The sequence below is a fragment of the Phocoena phocoena genome, chromosome 3 (genome assembly GCF_963924675.1).
Source record: "Phocoena phocoena chromosome 3, mPhoPho1.1, whole genome shotgun sequence".
NCBI lineage: Eukaryota > Metazoa > Chordata > Mammalia > Artiodactyla > Phocoenidae > Phocoena > Phocoena phocoena.
In genome coordinates this window covers 160,336,292-160,360,866 of record NC_089221.1, presented here as the reverse complement: position 1 = coordinate 160,360,866, position 24,575 = coordinate 160,336,292, and the positions used below count along the sequence as shown (strand labels likewise).

At 43.8% G+C, this 24,575-nt stretch overlaps 1 protein-coding gene across 1 annotated transcript in view; it reads left to right on the top strand.

Annotated features, from left to right (window-relative positions):
- Positions 1-21,977, top strand: part of CALR3 (calreticulin 3) — a 31,992-nt gene extending 10,015 nt beyond the window's left edge. Inside the window, exons 4-9 of the mRNA XM_065874595.1 lie at positions 7,659-7,753; positions 13,048-13,236; positions 16,298-16,405; positions 16,484-16,615; positions 17,287-17,379; positions 21,516-21,977. Of these exons, the coding sequence (XP_065730667.1) occupies positions 7,659-7,753; positions 13,048-13,236; positions 16,298-16,405; positions 16,484-16,615; positions 17,287-17,379; positions 21,516-21,659 (761 nt within the window). The 3' untranslated portion in view covers positions 21,660-21,977. The remainder of the gene's footprint in view (positions 1-7,658; positions 7,754-13,047; positions 13,237-16,297; positions 16,406-16,483; positions 16,616-17,286; positions 17,380-21,515) is intronic.
- The last annotated feature ends 2,598 nt before the right edge of the window (positions 21,978-24,575 follow it).

Below are 24,575 nucleotides of genomic sequence, written 5' to 3'. Positions count from 1 at the left end.
AATCCCTATCAAAATTTCAATAACTGGGACTTCCCTGGTGGCACAGTGGTTGGGAATCCACCTGCCAATGCAGGGGACACGGATTTGATCCCTGATCCGGGAAGATCCTACATGCCACAGAGCAACTAAGCCCATGCACCACAACTACTGAGCCTGTGCTCTAGAGCCTGTGAGCCACAATTACTGAGCCCATATGCCACAACTACTGAAGCCTGCGCGCCTAGAGCCTGTGTTCTGCAACAAGAGAAGCCACTGCAATGAGAAGCCCGTGCGACACAACAAAGAGTAGCCTTTACTCGCCACAACTAGAGAAAGCCAGGGCACTGCAATGAAGACCCAACACAACCCAACACAGCCTAAATAAATAAATAAATAAATAATAAAATAATTTATAAAAAAAAAAAAAAGACCCAACACAGCCAAAAATAAATAAAAATAAATAAATAAATAAAATGGTTGGTTTTTAGATAATCAACAAGGATGTACCGTATAGCACAGGGAACGCTACTCAATACTCTGTAATAACCTATATGGGAAAATAATCTGAAAAAGAGTAGATATATGTATAACTGAATCACTTTGCTGTACACCTGAAACTAACACAACATTGTAAATCAAATATACTCCAATATAAAATAAAAATTAAACTATATATATATATATTTTTTTAAGAGGTAATTCCTTGGTGGTCCAGTGGTTAGGACTGCGCTTTTACTACCAAGGGTCCAGGTTCCATCCCTGGTTGAGGAACTAAGATTCCGCAAGTTGTGCACTGTAACCAAAAAAAGAGAGAAAAAGAAAGAAAGAAAATAAATAAATAAAATGGTTGATTTTATGTGATGTGAATTTTGCCTCAATAAATTAAAAGGGTTTGGGAATTGCATGACAGAGGAACTCCATGGCTGATGATTTTTAATGCTGTCACAGCCTAAAAGCCCATCTCGCCTCTTTCTTTGCCAGAACCACGTTCAGGCAGCAGCCAACTCCCCAGGACAGCCTTGGTGTCGGCGGGTCATTCGGTGAGCCGCGCTGGGGCACTATTTTGGTGGCACTGTCCTGCCCTCCCATTTCAGTGTCCCCATGTCTTACACATCCTGTTCACACTAAAGCTGAAGTGAGACAGGATATCCAGGGACTTGAAAGTAGGGTTTGCTCAGAGGTGACTCAGGAAGATGGATTCTCTAAGTACCTGCCCCTCCGAGCCTGTGATTTCCCCTTTGGTGGAAGATACTTAGAGTAGTCAAACTCATAGAGGTAGAAAGTAGAATGGTGGTTGCCTGGGACTGGGGAGAAGGAAAGATGGAGAGTTATTGCTTAATGGGTATAGAGTTTCAGTTTTACAAAATGAAAAGTGTTATGGGGATTGATGGTGGTGATGGTTGCCTAACACTGTGAATGTGTTTAATACCACTGAACTGTACACTAAAAATGGCTAAGATGGTAAATTTTGTGTTGTACGTATTTTGCCACAATAAAAAAAAAAGGTGGAAAAGAAAAAGCTTTAAGGATGAAAATGTATTTTTAAAATATCCATCCATAATCCAGATTTGGGGACTTATTTTTAAAAATTATTTTCTCTCATGTGACGTTTTCCCATGCTTATTTTAAATTTTTTCGTGATCAGGATCAGGCTTCAGACACCTAGTTATGCTGTCCTTATATTTATATACAGCTGGTCTTGATGTTATTGTAGAAGTAAAAAGAATATTATTTTATTACATATTAGATTACTTATTAGATTTAGATCTAATTCTGCTCTGTCATTTTGGAGAGTGAGGCAACTTCTCCAAGGACACAGCATTAAATTGATCTAAACTTTCCACAGATTGTGCACTCCCCGACTCCCTGCCCAGAGTTCTCTCTACCTACCACGCCTCACATTTACTCTTTTTTAAAATATTTATTTATTTATTTATGGCTGTATTGGGTCTTCATTGCTGTGTGCGGGCTTTCTCTAGTTGCAGCGGGGGGTGGCTACTCTTCATTATGGTACGTTTGCTTCTCATTGCGGTGGCTTTTCTTGTTACAGAGCACAGGCTCTAGGCCCGTGGGCTTCAGTAGTCACCGCATGTGGGCTCAGTAGTTGTGGCTTGGGCTCTAGAGGACAGGCTCAGTAGTTGTGGCACACAGGCTTAGTTGCTCCGCGGCATGTGGGATCCTCCCGGACCAGGGCTCAAACCTGTGTCCCCTGCACTGGCAGGCGGACTCCTAACCACTGCACCACCAGGGAAGACCCTCACATTTACTCTTGAATTTAAAATCTGGAATGGAAAAGGTCTTTATTTAGATTTAAAAATAAATTTAAATGTTTTGGTTATGGTTATTATTCTCTTAAAACAGGATGGCAGAGATATCTGGCAAAAAAGTAATACCTATTGAATTAGAGATGATTTCACAAAGATTTGATTTAGTTAGATTTAGTAAACAAGATAACCACAAATATCCACCAAAATACTACTTTAAAATATACACAGCATGTCTGCTACATTTAAATTGCAAAGCAGCATATGTTGGAGTAAAAAATATATATATTTAAATTTTCCGCATTATTTTGCTTTTAACTCAAAATCAGTTACATTTTACCCAAACCCATTGTGTCACTATTAGAACACTTCCTGTGATTTCTCAGCTCTTTCCTTTGGTTTGAGAGCAGCTTGCTAGTGTTGAAGAGGAAAAGAGAAATATGTTTTATTGGGCCCTTGCCAGGGGCCTTACCCATGCAATCTTAGATTATGTGTAAAACCCTAGGAAATGGGTAACACAGCCCCCATTTTGCAAATAAGGAAACTGAGGGTCAGAAAGATGAAAATACTTGCCCAAAGTCAGGTCAGCCCAATTTCAGAGCCCATCTACCTACCCCATTCTTCACAAAACTCCATTACTGCATAACTATTTTATGATTGCTGTTAATGGAAGATGTCCAGATTTTTCTAGTCAGATCTGGGCACATTCTGAAGCTGAATTTAATATTAAAAGTGTGTAGGTGCTTAGGAATAGAGAGGAAAATTCTGACCAATTTCGAAGGAAAAATAAATTTCATGTTTCAATCCTGAGATAATAGACTTTCATACAAATAGTTTACATAGCTTTTGTTTTAAAAAATTGAACTGGAATGTTTTCCAGTAGTGACAAAAAAGGAAATTACATAAACCACGCGTCCTCCGGGAACTCAACCAGGAGATAGATGTGGTGTTCTTTGTCGGTTCCGTAGATGGTATTTCCAAGTAAAACGTCGCATCTACTCTGGCAAATTCATAATATTCTTTAAGTAATTACGTGCAGCCTAGATCTCTCTTATTTAATCTGGAGGTTCATCACTGCAAGTTCTAGAAGAAGTCACAGTCATCTGCTTGTGTTTACACAGGGTTTGTTCACAGGGGTGGGTGCAGGCCTGGGTCAGTGGATGTGGTGGAATTCTGTCTGAGACAGAAAGGCACGCAGATACTTTAGTACATTCCTATGGCTTAAAGTCAATGAAGCCGCAGCAGGGTAATTCCAAACAGTCTCGGAAGGTTTCACAGATTTTCCAGATCCCTCCTGTAAACCTTGCTTAGAATATTCAGAACTTCTTTGTCTCTGAGCCGGGAATACAGTGTCCTACAGCATTCCATTTCCTTAGTGACTGAAACTTACGTGGCAATTTAAAAATCGTTAACTTTTTTTTTTTTAACATCTTTGTTGGGGTATAATTGCTTTACAATGGTGTGTTACTTACTGCTTTATAACAAAGTAAATCAACTATACATATACATATATCCCCATATCTCCTCCCTCTTGCATCTCCCTCCCACCCTCCCTATCCCACCCCTCTAGGAGGTCACAAGGCACGGAGCTGATCTCCCTGTGCTATGCAGCTGCTTCCCACTAGCTGTGTATTTTACATTTGGTAGTGTATATATGTCCATGCCACTCTCTCACTTCTTCCCAGCTTAGCCTTCCTCCTCCCCGTGTTCTCAAGTCCATTTTCTACGTCTGCAACTTTATTCCTGTCCTGCCTCTAGGTTCTTCAGAACCTTTTTTTTTTTTTTTTCAGATTCCATATATGTGTGTTAGCATACGCTATTTGTTTTTCTCTTTCTGACTTACTTCACTCTGTATGACAGACTGTAGGTCCATCCACCTCACTACAAATAACTCAATTTTGTTTCTTTTTATGACTAATATTCCATTGTATATATGTGCCACATCTCCTTTATCCATTCACCTGTCGATGGACACTTAGGTTGCTTTTGTATCCTGGCTATAGTAAATAGAGCTGCAGTGAACATTGTGGTACATGACTCTTTTTGAATTATGGTTTTCTCAGGGTATATGCCCAGTAGTGAGATTGCTGTGTTGTATGGTAGCTCTAATTTTAGGGTTTTTTTGTTTTTGTTTTTTGTGTTTTTTTGCGGTACGCGGGCCTCTCACTGTTGTGGCCTCTCCCGTTGCGGAGCACAGGCTCCGGACGCACAGGCTCAGCAGCCATGGCTCACAGGCCCAGCCACTCCACGGCATGTGGGATCTTCCCGGACTGGGGCACGAACCCGTGTCCCCTGCATCGGTAGGTGGACTCCCAACCATTGCGCCACCAGGGAAGCCCTATTTTTAGTTTTTTAAGGAACCTCCATACTGTTCTCCATAGTGCCTGTATCAATTTACATTCCCACCAACAGTGCAAAAGGGTTCCCTTTTCTCCACACCCTCTCCAGCATTTATTGTTTGTAGATTTTTTGATGATGGCCATTCTGACTGGTGTGAGGTAATAACTCATTGCAGTTTTGATTTGCATTTCTCTAATGATTAGTGATGTTGAGCACTCTTTCATGTGTTTCTTGGCCATCTGTATATCTTCTCTGGAGAAGTGTCTGTTTAGGTCTTCTGCCCATTTTTGGATTGGGTTGTTTGTTTTTCTGATATTGAGCTGCATGAGCTGTTTGTAAATTTTGGAGATTAATCCGTTGTCAGTTGCTTCATTTGCAAATATTTTCTCCCATTGTGAGGGTTGTCTTTTCATCTTGTTTATGGTTTCCTTTGCTGTGCAAAAGCTTTTAAGTTTTATTAGGTCCTGTTTGTTTATTTTTGTTTTTATTTCCATTTCTCTAGGAGGTAGGTCAAAAAGGATCTTGCTGTGATTTATGTCATAGAGTGTTGTGCCTATGTTTTCCTCTAAGAGTTTTATAGTGTCTGGCCTTACATTTAGGGCTTTAATCCTTTTTTTTTTTTTTTTTCGGTACGCGGGCCTCTCACTGTTGTGGCCTCTCCTGTTGCGGAGCACAGGCTCCGGACGCACAGGCTCAGCAGCCATGGCTCACAGGCCCAGCCGCTCTGCAGCACGTCGGATCTTCCTGAACCGGGGCACGAACCCATGTCCCCTGCATCGGCAGGCGGACTCTCAACCACTGCGCCACCAGGGAAGCCCCCTTTAATCCATTTTTTTAAAAAATTTATTTATTTATTATTTATGGCTGCGTTGGGTCTTCATTTCTGTGTGAGGGCTTTCTCTAGTTGCAGCAAGTGGGGGCCACTCTTCATCGCAGTGCGTGGGCCTCTCACTATCGCGTCCTCTCTTGTTGCGGAGCGCAGGCTCCAGATGCGCAGGCTCAGTAGTTGTGGCTCACGGGCCTACTTGCTCCGCGGCACGTGGGATCTCCCCGGACCGGGGCTCGAACCCGTGTCCCCTGCATCGGCAGGCAGATTCTCAACCACTGCACCACCAGGGAAGCCCTCCTTTAATCCATTTTGAGTTTATTTTCGTATATGGTGTTAGGAAGTGTTCTAATTTCATTCTTTTACATGTAGCTGTTCAGTTTTCCCAGCACCACTTATCGAAGAGGCTGTCTTTTCTCCATAGTATATTCTTGCCTCCTTTATCGAAAATAAGGTGAACATATGTGCATGAGTTTATCTCTGGGCTGGGCTTTCTATCCTGTTCCATTGATCTATATTTCTCTTTTTGTGCCAGTACCATACTGTCTTGATGACTGTAGGTTTTTTTTGTTTTTTTTTTGTTTTTTTTGCGGTACGTGGGCCTCTCACTGCTGTGGCCTCTCCCGTCGCTCCGGATGCACAGGCCCAGCAGCCATGGCTCACGGGCCCAGCCGCTCCGTGGCATGTGGGATCTTCCTGGACTGGGGCACGAACCCATGTCCCCTGCATTGGCAGGCGGACTCTCAACCACTGCGCCACCAGGGAAGCCCATGGCTGTAGTTTTGTAGTATTGTCTGAAGTCCAGGAGCCTGATTCCTCCAGCTCCATTTTTCTTTCTCAATATTGCTTTGGCTATTCGGTGTCTTTTGTGTTTGCATACAAATTGTGAAATTTTTTGTTCTAGTTCTGTGGAAAATGCCATTGGTAGTTTGATAGGGATTGCACTGAATCTGTAGATTGCTTTGGGTCATTTTCACAATGTTGATTCTTCCAATCCAAGAACATGGTATATCTCTCCATCTGTTTGTATCATCTTTAACTTCTTTCATCAGTGTCTTATAGGTTTCTGCATACAGGTCTTTTGTCTCCTTAGGTAGGTTTATTCCTAGGTATTTTATTCTTTCTGTTGCAATGTTTCCTTAATTTCTCTTTCAAATTTTTCATCATTAGTGTATAGGAATGAAAGAGATTTCTGTGCATTAATTATGTATCCTGCTACTTTATCAAATTCATTGATTAGCTCTAGTAGTTTTCTGGTAGCCCCTTTAGGATTCTCTATGTATAGTATCATGTCATCTGCAAACAGTGACAGCTTTACTTCTTCTCTTCTGATTGCTGTGGCTAACACTTCCAAAACTATGTTGAATAATAGTGGTGAGGGTGGACAACCTTGTCATGTTCCTGATCTTAGAGGAAATGGTTTCAGTTTTTCTCCATTGAGAACGATGTTGGCTGTGGGTTTGTCATATATGGCCTTTATTATGTTGAGGGAAGTTCCCTCTATGCCTACTTTCTGTAAGGTTTTTATTATAAATGGGTGTTGAATTTTGTCAAAAGCAAAAATCATTAACTTTGAATAGAGCTCTTTATAAATTTCACAGTTCATTGGAACTTACGTACTGATTGTAACCTCTTTTTTGCTTAAGATGTGGTGTTACCTTTAAGAATATATATTTATATATACGTATGTGTGTTGTCTTCGAGCATAACAATAATAACAACAAATATTGAGCACTGCCATACTAAAAGCTTTACATACATTAGGCCCTTGAACTGGCAAAATAGCTTTGTGAAGTCAAGATTAACACCCCTATTTTGCAGACCAGGACACTGAGGCATGGGAGGTGAATATGTTAGTTGCAAATATGTCTCAACAGCGAAGGAGAACTGCGATCAGAGCCAGTCAGTCCAGCTCTGAAGCCCTCCTATGGGTACAGGAGCCTTGGTCAGAGCTTCAGAGTGAGGGCCTGAGGCTCAGACAGCACATGGGAGGACGCTTACTAGAGTGTTGTTAGACCTTCCTTCTCTTCCTCACATTCTGGCTTACACTCCAATCCAAAGTGGCTGCACTGACCGTGACCTGAACTGAGTGTCACCATCCATTTAAATATCTCCACAAGAACATCTGATTATTCCCAGACATGTAAGCTTCCTGTGCCTTGTATATTATTTCAGGAGAATGGTTGGGGATATCCTGTGGTGATGCATGACAGAAGGAAATTGAGAGCAGTTAATATTTTTTTTTGTAGGACCCGATATTTGTGGATTTGATGTCAAGAAAGTTCATGTGATTTTACATTTCAAGAATCAGTATCACTCAAACAAGAAATCAATCAGGTGTAAGGTAAATTCTTTCATATTCAAATCAGTGATCATGTTAACTCTTGCCAGATAATAACGTAAGTTTATAGAAAATAGTTTTGACCTTGAAATATTTAAGTGAACTATGGATGGGCCTTGTCTGTCCTGTCCCTGCTTTCCAGTTTAGCAGGCCTTTGATTGGTTTGGTTTCCAAAGTTTTTACCCACCGGGAGGGTACACTTCTCACTGTGAGCCATGACATTGATTTATAAAATGCCCCATAAGGGTTACAACAGGATGCTCACATTTCAGCTATACCCACATCAGTAAGGAATGAAATATTCAGGGTGAAAGAAAATTCTGGTGAAATTAATCTTCAAAATACCAAAAACAATTTAAAATGGGAATATTTCTAAAATGAATGCATACGTGCTTTACATTTTTACCCAGGGGATCCTGTGGAAATGACATTTTAGGTCTTAGGGCCTGTTTATAACTCAATGGCCCTACCCAGGGCTTCTCCAAAGAGGCAGCCTGCATTAAGTCCCTGGTGTGTGGGCCTGTGAAGGGGAAGTACACTCCCTAAAGCTCATCCCCCCACACTTTGAAGGTAAGCACCAGGAAGCAGGGACCTGTCCCCTGAGGCATCCCCAGCACCCATAGCCTCTGTGAATCTGGGCAGGAGGCCAGTGTATTTCAAGATCATTGACAGCAAGGAGCGGGAGCATCCGTAACTGTCCTTTATTCAGTCTCGACCTGAGCAGGGGGCGCTCGGCACCCTCACAAAGCCCCAGTGAGTCTCTGTTGGCAGCATGGTTTCTCGCCGGGTCCTGCCTGCTGACTTGATGGTTCTAAAGGATCAGCAGGTCCCCCATGTACTCAGAGGCCTGACACCCCTCCCTTGAGCGTGGAGGGCAGCTCAAAATCCAAGTCTTCCTCCTCCACCTTAGTGTTGGACCAGAGGACCAGTCTTCATGATATGATTCCCGAGCATTTGTTCAGTTGCAGCTCAGGCATGCAGGAGAGAAAGGGGATGACACTACCAGATGGAGGCTGTGAGGTCTGGCCTGGACTGTGCCTGGGAGGCCAGAGCTCGGTCACCTGCGGGCAGCAAGCCTGCGGGGCCCTGAGTGGCGCTGGCAGGCCCACAACTCCCTCAGACAGGTATTGGTATTTCTGCAGCCTGTTAGAAAAATAAGAGACAAGTCTGCTGAAGGAGCCTTGGATCATAGCAGCTAGTCAGCATCAGGGACTCCTCAGTGAGGAGCAAGGTTATCTTCTTGGGGCTCCGATTCACTCTGCAATGCTGTAAAAGAAACGCAGTGGTCAGCCCTCAAGGATTTTCAAGGAGGAGGTCTGGCCTGCATTGTTACAAGAAATACCTCAGGAGATTGGTTCAAGATAGCAGAGTAGATGGATGTGCGCTCACTCCGTCTTGCGAGAACACTGGCATCACCACGAACTGCCGAACAATCATCGACAGGAAGACACTGGAACTCACCAAAAAAGATACCCCACATCCAAAGCCAAAGGAGAAGCCACAATGAGATGGTAGGAGGGCGGCAATCACAATAAAATCAAATCCCCTAACTGCTGGGTCGGCAACTCACAAACTGGAGAACAATTATACCACAGAAGTTCACCACTGGAGTGAAGGTTCTGAGCCCCATGTTAGACTTCCCAACCTGGGGGTCTGGCAACAGGAGGAGGAATCCCCAGAGAATCGGACTTTGAAAGCTAGTGGGATTTGACTGCAGGACTTCAACAAGACTGGGGGAAACAGAGACTCCACTCTTAGAGGGCACACACAAAGTCTTGTGCGCACCAGGACCCAGGGGAAGGAGCAGTGACCCCATAGGAGACTGAACCAGACCTACCTGCTAATGTTGATTGGTCTTCTGCAGAGGAGGGGGTGGGCGGCTGTGGCTCACTGCAGGGACAAGGACACTGGCAGCAGAAGTTATGGGAAGTACTCATTGGCGTAAGCCCTCCCAGGGTCCTCCATTAGCCCCACCAAAGAGCCTACTCAGGCCAAACAACCAACAGCGAGGGAACACACCCCCACCCATCAGCAGAAAAGTGGATTAAAGTTTTACTGAGCTCTGCCCACCAGAGCAACACCCAGCTCTACCCATCACCATCGGGAAGCTTGCACGAGCCTCTTAGATAGCCTCAACCACCAGAGGGCAGACAGCAGACACAAGAAGAACTACAATCCTGCAGCCTGCCGAAGGAAAACCACAATCACAGAAAGATAGATGAAATGAAAATGCAGAGGATTATGTCCCAGATGAAGGAACAAGATAAAACCCCAGAAAAAGAACTAAATTCCAGAAAAAGAATTCAGAATAATGATAGTGAAGATGATCCAGGACCTTTGAAAAAGAATGGAGGCAAGGATTGAGAAGATGCAAGAAATGTTTAACACAGAACTAGAAGAATTAAAGAACAAACAAAGATGAACAATACAATAAATGAAATGAAAAATACACCAGAAGGAATTGATAGCAGAATAACTGAGGGAGAAGAATGGATAAGTGACCTGGAAGACATAATGGTGGAAATCACTGCTGCAGAACAGAATAAAGAAAAAGGAATGAAAAGAAATGAAGACAGCCTAAGAGACTTCTGGAACAATGTTAAATGCACCAACATTCACATTATAGGGGTCCCAGAAGGAGGAGAGAGAGAGAAAGGACCCGAGAAAATATTTGAAGAGATTATAGTTGAAAACTGCCCTAACCTGGGAAAGGAAATAGCCACCCAAGTCCAGGAAGTGCGGAGTGTCCCAGGCAGGATAAACCCAAGGAGAAACACACTGAGACACATAGTAATTAAATTGGCAAAAATTAAAGACAGAGAAAAATGATTAAAAGCAACAAGGGAAAAATGACAACATACCAGGGAACTCCCATAAGGTTAACAGCTGATTTCTCAGCAGAAACTCTGCAAGCCAGAAGGGAGTGGCACGATATATTTAAAGTGATGAAAGGGAAGAACCTACAACCAGGAACACTCTACCCAGCAAGGCTCTCATTCAGATTTGACGGAGAAATGAAAAGCTTCACAGACAAGCAAAAGCTAAGAGAATTCAGCACCACCAGACCAGCTTTGCAACAAATGCTAAAGGAACTCCTCTAGGCAGGAAAGAGACTAGAAACTTAAAGCAACCTTGTACATGTATAGTCTGCTATATCAAAACCTCATGGGAACAGCAAACCCCCAAACTACAATAGATATACACACAAAAAAGAAAAAGCAACCCAAGCACAACACTGAAGATGGTCATCAAACCACAAGAGAAGAGAACAAAAGAGGATGGAAAGAAAAAAGACCTACCAAAAAAAAAGGTATTTCTCTGGTGGTCCAGTGGTAGAGAATCCACCTTCCAATGCAGGGGACACAGGTTCGGTCCCTGGTCAGGGAACTAAGATCCCACATGCTGTGGGGGCAACTAAGCCCGCACGCCACAACTACTGAGCTCACAAGCCTCAACTAGAGAGCCTGTGTGCTGCAAACTACAGAGCCCATGCACTCTAGAACCCGCGCACCACAGCTACAGAGCCCACGCACCCTGGAGCCTGAGTGCCACAACTAGCGAAGTGAAAACCAGCATGCCACAACTAGAAAGAAGCCTGCCCGCGGCAAGGAAGAGCCCGCACTCTGCAACTAAGACCCGACACAGCCAAAAAAAAAAAAAAAAAAAGACCTCGGATGTTCTAGGGAGGAAGGGGTGGCGATCAACAGACAGGGAGATGGGTGAGATTGTTAGGTCAAGGCTTCAGCGGGATGTAGAACACGGGGGCGTTTTGACAGATGATTCAGGTGTAGGGTCTACACGTCTTGATGATGTTTGGATTCTGGGTGCTGAGGGTATTGGATGATGACTGTCAGTGACGTTGCTGTTAAATAGGAGGGGAAATAAAGGCCAAGAAAGGGGTCAGGGCAGACTCAGGGGTCATGTTTAGAACAGTTGGTTGTGAAATCCAGGCAGCCATCAAGGTAGAGGTGTCGAATAAATTGTTGGAAACTTTGGGTCTGAAACTCGGCTGATGGTTGGGATTAAAGATGTTGGCTTGGAGCTGTTTGCATATGTGTTACCCCTCAGGAGGCTCTGGGCTGGTGGACAAATCCCAGAGGGTGCCAGCCATGGGGCCAGCAAGCCCAAAGTCTAAATTAAAAAAGACAAGTGGAGACAAAGGCAGGCAGAGAGCAGGGGGAAAGCGTTTGGAGAATTGTGCACTCAGCTGTCACGGCGGGCTACAAGGGTTGAGGGGGACACAGAGTAGGCTGTAATACTGGTCCCGGGACAGAGTCATTGTCTGCGGTGTGGCAGAGCAGAGGGGTACTGAAAAGATGTTTTGATTGGGTTCTTAGCAGGGAGAGACTCCTCCTGACAGAGCCTTTATACTGGGGCAGTGGTTCCCAAACTTGAGCCGCGTCAGAGACACTGGAGGGCCTATGAAAGTGGCCAGAGGGTCCACGAGGCTCGGATGCAGCAGTTCGGGGCTGACCTGGGAATGGGCATTGCCCATGTTCCCCCAGTGATGCTGCTGCTGTTGGGGTATGGTGCAGGGGTCCCCTCTGCTGCTGATAGTCGGATACGTCCTGGTCACCCCCAGCCTCCCCAGACACCCTCCCATCCACCTTCCAGCCCTCCTTTATTTTTTATTTTATTTATTTATTTTTGGCCACACTGTGTGGCATGTAGGATCTTAGTTCCCCAACCAGGGATCCAACCCGTGCCCCCTGCAGTGGAAGCGTGGAGTCTTAACCACTGGACCACCAGGGAAGTCCCCAGCCCTCCTTTATTGAATGTTAAATGCTTTCCTTGTGTCCAGCCTGGGGCTTTAACCATGACCAAAAGGCGCACCAGGCCTGCCCTCCCCAAGCTTAAATTGTTGGACAACACAGAGAGTTAAAAATTCTCCCTTGTGTTGAGAAATAGAGTGGGCTTCATTTGGTGTCTTTCAGAATGCAGAGCCAGAAGTTGTTTTGCATATAACTTTTCTTAAGTCCAACAATGCACTGGTCCCTCGGTTTACACCAATCACCCCATCATAACTGCCTGGGGGATTATAGGTGAAAGCCATTGTCTTTGCACAAAAGAGAATCAGCCACTCAAGAGAAGGCTGCCAGTAGTGAGGAAGTATTCTACAAAGGGGTGAGTCTTCTGTAGGACACCCTTTCATTGTCAAGTCAACCCCTATTTCTAGAACGTCTCTGCCTTCTGTTTACAACAAGGCTTTGACCCATGACGATTTATGCTGCATATCTAGACCTGCCTTGAAACGTTAAGGGTCTCATTCTTTTCCTTTTCTGCCCCAAAACATTCAGGTTGATGGCTTCACACACCTCTACACTCTGATTTTAAGACCAGACCTCACTTACGAAGTGAAAATTGATGGTCAGTCGATTGAATCCGGCAGCATAGAGTATGACTGGCAGCTCACATCACTGAAGAAAATGGAGAAGGCTTCAGCAGAGTCTAAGGACTGGGACCAGGCTACAGAGGGCAAATCCCAGGTGTGGATTTTTCCCGCAGAACTGCTAGAAAGTGTACAAGTGTAGTTCGTAAGTACCCAAGTACCGTACAACTGCTGCATGGCTGGGAATCATGATGACAGCATTACAACAATCAAAGTGCCCTCCTCAGAGCATATATGCTGAGACCAGCCACACAGGCTGCACACTTCAAGGTATTGTGAAAGAGTTAAAATATCTGAGATGAAAGCAAGTAGGGTTTGTTTTTGTAACCAATGTTTTTTTTAAAAAAGGAAAATGTATCAGCAACCTTTATAAAAAAGATTTTCTTGTCATTCTGCATTTGAGCATAAGTATTTTTGATCATCATATTTGTGACTGCCAACCAAGAATCAATTATCGTAACAGGTATATATTAGTTTCCTAGGGCTGCCATAAAGAGGACCACAAACTGGGGGCTTGAAACAACAGAGATGTATTCTTTCAGTTCTTCTTGAAGCCAGAAGTCAGAAATCAGCAGGGCCGCACACTCCGTCTGAAGGGTCTAGGGGAGAATCCTTCGCTTCTTCCAGCTTTTGGTGACTCCCAGCGTTCCTTGGCTGGTAGACACATCACTCCGATCTCTGCCTCCTTTTCCACATAGCCTTCTATTCTATTTGTGTCTCTTCTTTCTCTTATAAGGACATTTGTCATTGGATTTAGGGCCTACCTGGATAATCCAGAATTATAGAATGACCTGTCTGGAGATCCTTACCTTAATTACATCTGCAAAGACCCTTTTTTCCTAATAAGGTCACATTCCCAGATTCTGAGACTTAGGACGTTGAGAAATCTTTTGGGGAACTCAACCTGCTATTAAGCTACTTTTTTTTTTCCATTTACGTTAGTCATTGTAACATTTTTCTTTGTACACCAAACATTATGCAAAAATGTAAGCTATTTATCTTAAGACAATTGTCTTTGCCATAACAGAGTACTGTAACTGATGTTTACAATTAATTTCTGGCAACTTAAAATACTAGTGGCATTGCTGTCTAATAGTCAAATACTTCATCATAGATGGAATGTAATTATGAAATTAAAATGGCATCTTGTTTAGACTTAAATTATTTGGCAACCCTTTTCTTTCATAGATGATCAAAAGTAAACTTCCATGAATTTGGAATCCATGTGTCCAATCAATGAGAATGTCTTCAGATTAGAGTAAAATCCCAATCATATAAGGCTTCCCCATCATTTCTCAAGAAAAAGAAAAAAGGCGGGAAGTTTTACTCTCCCTTTCTTACCTTCAAACCAAAGTAAAAAAAGTAGTTTTTCACCTGGAAAGAGCATTTACTTTAAACAAGGTACAGAATGGCAAAGAAACTGACGCTGAGGCTCCCAAGCTCAGGAGATACGGGTCTTAGGACTGAAATCCTGGCTGCCTCTGGGCTACAAGGATGCCATCCTAGCAGCGCAGGTATGCCTTGGTGCCGGGTGTACACGAGGCAGGTCCCCAGAGGAGCCAAATCATCCTTTCAGAAAGCTCGTTCCCAAACTGGCCGTGTTCTGTCCATATGTTCAGTTCTGTGTGATCTCCTAAACAGTGTGGTTCTTTATGGTGTTACCATTTGATAACCCTCATTATAAAGAGTCGGCTACTGACTGAGTTGTAATCATTTCCTGGATCCCAACACAAGACTGGCTCACCTGTTGCCAGTTGGGGTCGGGGCAGAGAGCAGTAGGAGAGATGATTAACTCCCATGTGCCATCGTTGAGAAGTTCTAGAGTAACGTGGAAAAGCCACAGTCTCAGTGCAACACTTTTACTATTTCTCAGTTATTCTGAAAGAGAAAACATCATTGTACACCATTTTTATGCTTTGATGTGTTTATCTGAATTATTATTAATCCAGAGCAAATTTTTCTCATCCATTCATTTATTCAACAAATATTTATTTGGGACTTCCCTGGCGGTCCAATGGTTAGGACTCCACTGCTTCCATTGCAGGTGGCATGGGTTGGATCCCTGGTCGGAGAACTAAAATCCTGCAAGCCGCAAGCCGTGTGGTGGGGAAAGAAAGAAAGAAAGGAGAGAGAGAGAGAGAGAGAGAGAGAGAGAGAGAGGGAGGGAGGAAGAAAAAGAAAGAAAGCTCCATTTAAAAAAACAAAAAAAATGTATTCAACACCTATTAAGTCACCTTCACATAGACATGTGTATATATGCATGTGTAGAAATATGTATATATGTGTATGTGTGTATATATGTATGTGTATATGTATACCTGTGTTTTATTTGTTAAGATTTATTATTTATTTTATTTATTATTACTGTTTTGGCTGCATCGGGTCTTAGTTGTGGCGTGTGGGCTCTTCGTTGTGGTGTGCGGGCTTCTCTCTAGCTGTGGGGCGCAGGTTCCAGAGCACGTGGGCTCTCTAGGTTGCAGCACATGGGCTCCAGTTGAGGCACGTGAGCTCAGTAGTTGTGGCACATGGACTTAGTTGCCCCGTGGCATGTGGGATCTTAGTTCCCTGACCAGGGATTGAACCCGCGTCCCCTGCATTGTAAGGCGGATTCTTTACCACTGGACCACCAGGGAAGTCCCCTGTGTTTTATATATATATGTGTATAGTGTGAGTATATATATAAGGGCTGAATAATACAACTGCTTTTCTCCTGCTACCCAGCAGTCCTCAGGTAAATCTTGGGACATTCCTTAGTTGTCCAGCCTCTCTCTGGAACAGTCCATATATGACCATGATGTAGAAGTACAGACTTAACCTAATCAGCAGTAAATATGGCCCGTCTTCCCAACATCACTTTTTGCCCCATCATTTTAACTTTGGCCACTGTTTCGAGTTTTCCACAGCACCGTTCCTCTCAACAGCATGGGAAGAGTGCTGTCATCATAGGTGCGGTTAGGGAGAAAAAGCAGGCAGTGCGTGGTCCTGAAGCTCCCGGTGAGGGAGGGAACCCCAGCACTTAGCCCTTCGACCATCAAATGGAGGAGGACACGGGGAAAAGTGCAACCAGGGTCACAGGTCTGCCCCTGCCTCTCGGGAGTTAAGAATTTCCTTTCTCAAATCTGAGAATCTATATTTTTTCCCCCTACACATATTTTAAGGACTGGGAGAAGCACTTTCTGGATGCCAGGGCCAGCAAGCCGAGTGACTGGAACAGCGAACTGGATGGGGACTGGCAGGCGCCGATGCTGCAGAAGCCTCCATACCAAGTGCGTGGCATCTTCTTCCCTCCAGCCCCCTCCGCACCCGTGTCCCCAGGGTCGACCACATACAGTTTGTTGTTGCAGGATGGCCTGAAACCAGAGGGCATAGACAAAGATGTTTGGCTCCATCAGAAGATGAAAAACACCAATTATTTGACGGAATATGACCTCTCAGAATTTGAGAACATTGGTGCCATCGGACTGGAGCTTTGGCAGGTCACTTGGTTTTAAATTCGCTTTAGTTTAATAACTCTGGACTTCAGCCTAAACTCCTTAATTCACATAGCTAGTATTTGAGCTCCTGTTTTGTGCCGGGCACCTCTACCTGGACCCAAGACATACAGTCGTAGACAAAATGGACATCCTTCCTGCCTTGCTGCTCCCTGGGAATTTGTCTGGAGCTGACCTTGTGGTGCCTGTCAACTTTAGGATAAGGCTGAAGATTCAGATGTAGCATGTCCAGGGTGGAGCCTGAGGTTCTGCATCCCCAGCAAACTCCCTGGCGGTGCTGATGTTGCCCATTCATGGCTCACACTTTGCACAGGAAGGTTCTCGAGCATCGGTTCTCAAACATCGCTGAGTGCTCGAGTCACTGGGGAGTTCTTGAAAGTCTCAGTGCCCCGGTGGTACCCCAGACCAGCTAAATCAACATCCCTGGGGGTGAGACCAGGCATCAGGAGTTTTTTTAAATGTTCTTGGTGGTCCCCATATGCAGCCAAGTTTGAGAACCAGTGCCCTGGAGGGAATAGATATTCTAGAAAAGGGTATCTGCATGTCCTACTATTGACAGCTAATCACTGTTACAGTACTGAGCAAATTACAACTGTTTATTTTGTGGAAAGTTTCATTTTTCACATCAGTAACGAAGGCCTTATTTTCATCCACAGGTGAGATCCGGAACCATCTTCGATAACTTCCTGATCACAGATGATGAAGAGTACGCTGAGAATTTTGGCAAGGCCACCTGGGGTGAAACCAAGGTACAATGAACACAATGAACTTTTCTTTCATAATTCAGTTATTTCTGTACTTAAGTCTCACATATAGGAAAAGGCTTGATGAATTTTTACTAATGAACACCCCACCCAGATCAAGATATAGAAGGTCTCCAGAGCTCCAGGAACCTCCTCACGATCCCTCCCAGCAAGCACCCACCCCCAAAGGAATAATGGTTCCACTTCCATCACTGTAGATGGATTTGACTCCTTTTGAAATTTATGTAAATGTAGCTACCCATTATTTATTCATTCAGGTAGTGTTGCAAAGTTCATTCATATTTTTGCATACAGCAGTAGCTTGTTCTTCCTTTGTGAATATTCCAGAAGGTATGTATCCATTCTCTGTGGATGCAGCTTTGGGATGCTTCCAGTTTGTGGCCTCATGGATAAAGCTGTTCCCATCATTCCTGTACATGTCTTTCAATGGACACATGCCCAGGAGTGGACAGGCTGGGTCACCAGTTCTTACACAAACGTTTTCAGTGTGTCATCCTGTTTACATTCCCTTCCTCATCGTCGAGAATTTCAGTTGTGTCGCATCTTTGGCCATGCTAGGTATTACTGTCAGTTGTTGTTGATGAGTCAGTTTTATTGAAGTATAATTTACATACTGTGAAATGTACAGTTCTATGAATTCTGACAAACACATATAGTTATGAAACCACCACTAAAAGTCAAGATGTACAACAGTTTCACCACCCCAAAAAGTCTCCTTGTAACCAAGCCCTCCCCTACTCCAGCAATCACTGATCTGATATCCGTCCTTATAGTATTTTTGAAGTATAGTTGATTTACAACGTTGTGTTAGTTTCGGGTGTACAGCAAAGTGATTTAGTTATAAATGTATATTCTTTTTCAGATTCAGAATATATATATACTTTTTCAGATTCTTTTCCATTATAGGCTATTGCAAGATATTGAATATAGTTCCCTGTGCTATACAGTAGGTCCTTGTTGTTTATGTCCCTATAGTTTTGCCTTTTCCAGAATGTCATATAAATGGAATCATATAGTATGGAGTCTTTTTGAGCCTGCTTCTCACACCAAGCGTAGTGTCTCCAAGATTCCTCCGTGTTGCTGAGGTTCACTCAGTAGTTTGTATCTTCTTATTACTGAGTAGTTTATCTGCTTACCAGCTGATGGACATTTGAGTTGTTTCCAATTTTTTTTCTTTTTTTTTGGCTGCACCATGGGGCATGCGGAATCTTAGTTCCCTGACCAGGGATCGAAGCCGCACCTCCTGCAGTGGCAGCAGTGGAGTCCCAACCACTGTACCACCAGGGAAGTCCCAGGGGTGTTTCCAGTTTTTAACAGTATGACCAAAGCTGCTATCAATGTTGTGTATAGTTTTTTTGTGTGGACGCGTGCTTTTATTTTTCTTGGGTAAATACCCAGGAGGGGGTTGCTGAGTTGTATGGTGTATCTTTAACTCTATGAGAAATTGCCAACCTGTTTCCAGAGGGGCTGCACTGTTTTTCAGTCTCTCCAGTCTCACCAGCACTGGGGACTGTGGGTTTCTATAGGTGTGTAGTGGTATCTCTGATTTTATTTGCATTTCCCTGATGATGAATGAAGGTGGGTACTGTTTCATGGCTTTTGTGGCCATTTGGAGATCCTTTTCTGTGAAATACCTGTGTTTTAAGATGTAAGTTTTGTTATTATTCAGATATGGTGAGGCCAGCAGATCAGGAGACGACCTCCCTCAAAAAGATGGTTTATTTTACTCACAGATCCCTAGAGGAGGGGCCACACCATGCCATTCAGGGCCACATGGGGAAGCACCAGGTTTGGTCAGGAGGCAGAGGGAGAGTGTGAAAGATGTAGGCAAAAAACTTTGTTTTGGTTTTTTTCAGGAAGTAACAGATGAAGCTGGATAAGCAGGCTTAGGATTGGCTAGTTTTAAGAATTTCAGTGGGCCCTGGGGTACTAGTTGTCTAGTACCTGGCTGTGGGATAATTAAGGCAAGGAGAAATCAGCCCTGAATTGAGCCCAGTAGTGGAGGTCATTAGGGATGTGAGCTCTGAATGTAGTTTCCATATGAAAAGAGTGCTTTTTGGCATTTACTATCTCTCAGAATGGGCCCCCTTGGAGGGGCCATCCCTCCTGGGTCAGCAAGGCCCCAGATATCAAAGCAAGAGAAACATGGTTGATACAGCCTGTTTATGTCGCTTGCCCACTTTCGCATTGGGTTATTTGACCTTTTCTTATTTAGCTGTAGGTGTTCTTTATATATTCTGTCAAGTTCTTTGTCAGATAAGTGCATCGTAAGTGTCCTTGACCACTCTGTGCTTTGCCTTTCTATTCCCTCAAGTGTGAAGCACTCCTGTAATTTTTTTTTTTTTAGTGTGTATTTTGAGGCCCCTACCCTGAGAAACCAACTTAAAAACTTAGCTCTGCCTTCACATGAAGAAGATAAAATATCTTCCATCAGTACAAATTCATTTATAACTCTTCGGAGCTAGAGTATTGACACTAAAATGTATGCTTTTAATGGGCATAAACATTTTGTTTCTCATGTTGCTAAGCACCAATAACTAAATGGTGGCGCCACTCACCCATAAGGAGAGAGTGGTCAGTGTCTTCTGCGAGTGCCGTGACTGAGAGAGAAAGGTCTTAGAGGACCCTCCACACTGTTTTAGCCAGAAACTTTGGGTTGTTAAGTTGCATGCCGGTGAGTTTAAATTAAGGGTGATACACAAAACATCTTACTGCTTTTAATCAAAATCTCCTCATTCCTTTATTTTCACTGATAAGGCATCTGCCATGTCATGTCCGTCACACTGGGACCAACTGCAAAGCAGGTGCTTAAAATTTGAGGGCTTCCCTGGTGGTGCCATGGTTGAGAGTCCGCCTGCCAATTCAGGGGACACGGGTTCATGCCCCGGTCCGGGAAAATCCCACATGCCGCAGAGCGGCTGGGCCCGTGAGCCATGGCCACTGAGCCTGCACGTCCGGAGCCTGTGCTCCACAACGGGAGAGGCCACAGCAGTGAGAGGCCCGCGTAAAAAAAGAAAAATATTGAACATTTTAAGGTATTTCAGGGGGAAATTTCCCCTCCACTGATGAAAGGTGGTTATCACTAAGTGATTTTCTCATGAGTCCTTTCTTCTGTTTTCCTTTTTTTAAAATTATTTATTTATTTATTTTGGCTGCACTGTGTCTTAGTTGTGGCAGGCGGGCTTCTTAGTTGCGGCATGCATGCGGGATCTAATTCCCTGACCAGGGATTGAACCCCAGGCCCCCTGAACTGGAAGCGCAGAGTCTTACCCACTGGACCACCAGGAACGTCCTGAGCCATTTCTTCTTGAATCTGATTTCTGCAGCAAAGCCTTCCTAAACTCTTTTTTCAGGAATGACTATGGGAAATTTCTTGACGTGTCTTCACTCATCTAACCCTTCTTTTAATCACACATGTCTGGAATTGCTCATTCAGGCTCTGAGTCCTCTTCTCATTACTCAATCACTTGTCAGCTGGTTGAAGGACTGGCCCAGGTGCTCTGGGAATAGAAGAAGGAGGGTGTATTCATTTCCTGGGGCTGCCATAACAAATCACCACAAACTTGCTGGCTTAAAACATCACAAATGTATTCTCTCCAATTCTGGAGGCCAGAATTCCAAAATCAGTATCAATAGGCTGAAATCAAGGCATCAGCAGGGCCTTGCTCCCTCTAAAGGCTCTAGGGCAGAACGCTTACTTCGCCTCTTGCAGCTTCTGATGGGTCCTGGTGCTCCTTGGTTTGTGGCCACACCCTTCTAATCTTTGCTCCCATCTTCACATGTCCTTCTCCTCTTCTGTCTCTGTTTGTGTCAAATCTCCCTCTGCCCCTCTCTTATGAGAACATTATGATAGAATTTAGCATCCACCTGATAATCCAGTAGAAATTCTTCATCTCAACATGCTTAATTTAATCGCATCTGCAAAGACCCTTTCCCCATAGGTATAAGGTTACATTTACAGGTTCCAGGAATTGGGACCTGATTACTGGGGGGTTCTTTTTCAGCTGACCCCCAGCTGGTGTGGAGGCTTCTAGAAGGCAGGGGCAGGCTGCATGATGACACCCAATCAGCCCACAGGAAGCATAATCCCCAGCTGCCGGGGTCTTTGTTTCTTTCTCCAGGGCCCAGAAAGGGAGATGGATGCCATACAGGCCAAGGAAGAAGTGAAGAAGGCCCGAGAGGAAGATGAGGACGAGCAGATGATGGGCAGGTTTGGTGGGAGAGAAAATATCTTCAAAGGATTCCACAAGAGGAATGAACTTTAATCATCCCCACCCCAGATAAAGATGACTGGTAAAACCTTGTGTCTACTTTAATCAACACTTAAAAGCTCAAATGTCTACATACGTGGTCATGTGTCTAATTTTCTTTGAAAAATGTTCCCATGCTTCTCAGTGGGATCGGTCTGGTTTTCCCCGAGCACCTTCCACCCCCTCCCCCCTTACCCCAGGTACCCAGAGACGTTTCCTTTGGACAAACCGAAGTGCTGGAGGAAGCCCGAGGCCAGTGAGAGTCTGGCCAAAAACACAATGCTCTTTTCTTAATCCCCCAAATGTTTTATAAATAAAAGGTGGTAAAGCTTACCTTGAAAAAGGAGAAATGATGCTTTATTTCTTTGGGTTGTAAGTTACTAATAGCTTATGTGAAACTTTTCCAGTATGGAATCTTTATGCAGCATTGTTGGCGTGGAAAGGTGCACGCTGCTTATTCTGGAGAACCCAGGCCTTGTGCACAGATGTTTAACATTCCATAAAGGAGCTTTTTCCCCCACTCTGTGACCCACTTCCATGGCCATTAGTTCTCTGTAAGACAGAGGAGTGAAATTCATTCTCTCAAGTGAAAATAGTGATTACTTCGCAGCTAAATTCTTTTCCTTAAATCAAATGACTTGCTTAAAAAAAAAAAAAAAGCCACACATAGCAGCCTTCTGTTTTGAAGAACTCTGTTTTCACGCAGAAATTTGTGTTGGAAATAATCAAATTTAGGACATCATGTTACAAATGAGCCAAATAAAATCGGAAATTATATAGAACGTATTGATAGATGATCAGTGTGAAAAGTCTGGCCAGGAAGTGAAGGTCTGGCAAATTTTGTTCTGGCTTTCGTTGAAGTTGGCAGACCTTCGACCTTGAACTTTTTCAAGGTCCTTCAACTTTTTCAGCTGACAGTCACATTGGTCTTCCCAGTTTATCGGGGGTTATCAGTCTCAGAAGCTAAAGACTCACTCCCTGGAAGTGCAGGGGTGGGATTCAAACACTGCCCACCTTTTAAATCTCTGAACAAGGGGAGAAGTTAATGAGGGAAGAAGCAGTGCTAGACCTCGAGAGAAAATGCTGGAAACAATTGTACAAAATGGGTCAGACCAGCTCAGACCCTGCAGAACTCATCTTCCGCAGCAGTGCTGTCCTGGAGAACTTTCCTCGTCTGCGCTGGCAATACAGTAGCCACTGGCCACATGTGAGGCCTTGAAATGTGGCTGGTAGGACTGAAGAATGAATTTTATTTTTAATTAATAAACTTCATTTTCTAGAGCAGTTTTAGATTCCCAGCAAAACTGAGCAGAAAGTAGAGAGAGTTCCCATATACTGTCTATCCTCACACCCTCACACCCTCCCTTACAAATGACATCCCACACCACGGTGGTATGTTTGTCACAACTGATTGATGTGTCACACGGACACATCATTATCGCCCAGAGTCTGTACTGTGCATTAGGGTTCACTCTTGGTGTTGTGCCTTCTATGGAGGAACGAATTTTTAACCTTATTTTATTGTAACATTTATTATTTTTTCTTCCAGTTTTATTGATATATAATTGACATACAGCACTATATAAGTTTAAGGTGTACAGCATAATGATCTGACTTACATACATCATGAACTGATGACCACAATGAGTTTCGTGAACGTCCATCATCTCATATAGATAAAAAATTAAAGACATAGAAAGAATATATGTTTTCCTTTTACTGAGAACTCTTAGGATTTACTCCCAACAATTTTCATTATAACATACAACAGTCTTAATTATATTTATCATGTTGGACATCATATCCCTAGTACTTATTTATCTTATAACTGGAAGTTTGTACCTTTTGACTGCCTTCATCCAGTTCCCCCCCACTCCCACCTCCTGCCTCTGGTAATGACAAATCTGATCTCTTTTTCTATGAGTTTGTTTCTTTTTGAAGTATAATTGGTCTACAACACTATGTTAGTTCCTGTTCCACAGCATAGTGATTTGATATTTCTATACATTTCAAAATGAGAAATAAAGTCTTTACAGACGTAATCAAGTGATAATGACATCATTAAGGTGGGTCCTGATCCGATATGACTGGTATCCTTATAAGTGGGAAATTTGGACACAGAGACAGACATGTACAGAGGGAAGACCATGTAAAGATCCAGGGTGACACCATCTTCAAGCCAAGAAACACTGGAGGCTACCAGAAGCTTGGAAAGGGGCGTGGAACAGATCCTCCCTTACAGAATTGTAATTGATTTAAATTTAAACTTACATTGCCATATGTGGCGAGGGGCCACTGTGTTGGATGGTGCAGCTTTAGACTCTGGGGAGAGAGGCCCCAGGATGGCTGATTACTGCCCAGGGTGGCGGGCACAGTAGTAGAGGGAGTTCCAGGCCACTCTGCTGCTGGCCAGGTGAGACTCTCACCATTGAGCCTCTGGTTCCAGTCAAGACACGATAGTCTCCGTGGTTTTTGTTGCCCTTGTAGACTCTCGACAGCGAGGCTGGAAGCCTGCACAATTTTCCTAGACAACCTTGCCCGTTAGTGCCCCATCACGTTCTGTGAGAAGGACATCAGAAGACGGGCAAAGAGGAGAAGCCATTTTTTCCAGGCTCCTGCCGGCACCTTAGGCACTGGGGACAATCGTGGTGACTTTAGCAACAATGGCAGAAGCAGTGGTGGCCAGTGAGGACCGGTATCTGGGTTCCTGCTCAGGGCCCAGTGGTTGTGGGTTTGGGGTAACACCCTTTCCCTTTTGACTTTTAGTCCTAAAGAGGCTAGCAGCTTCCTACTGTTACTAATCTTAGGTAACCTTGTATTTCTCCTCTGTTTTCCCAATGCTTTTGCACTCAGTCTCCTGTTACAAATTGTCCTCTGTTTGAAATATCTAGGATGACTTCTCTTTTCCTTATGGAACATGGACCAATAAAG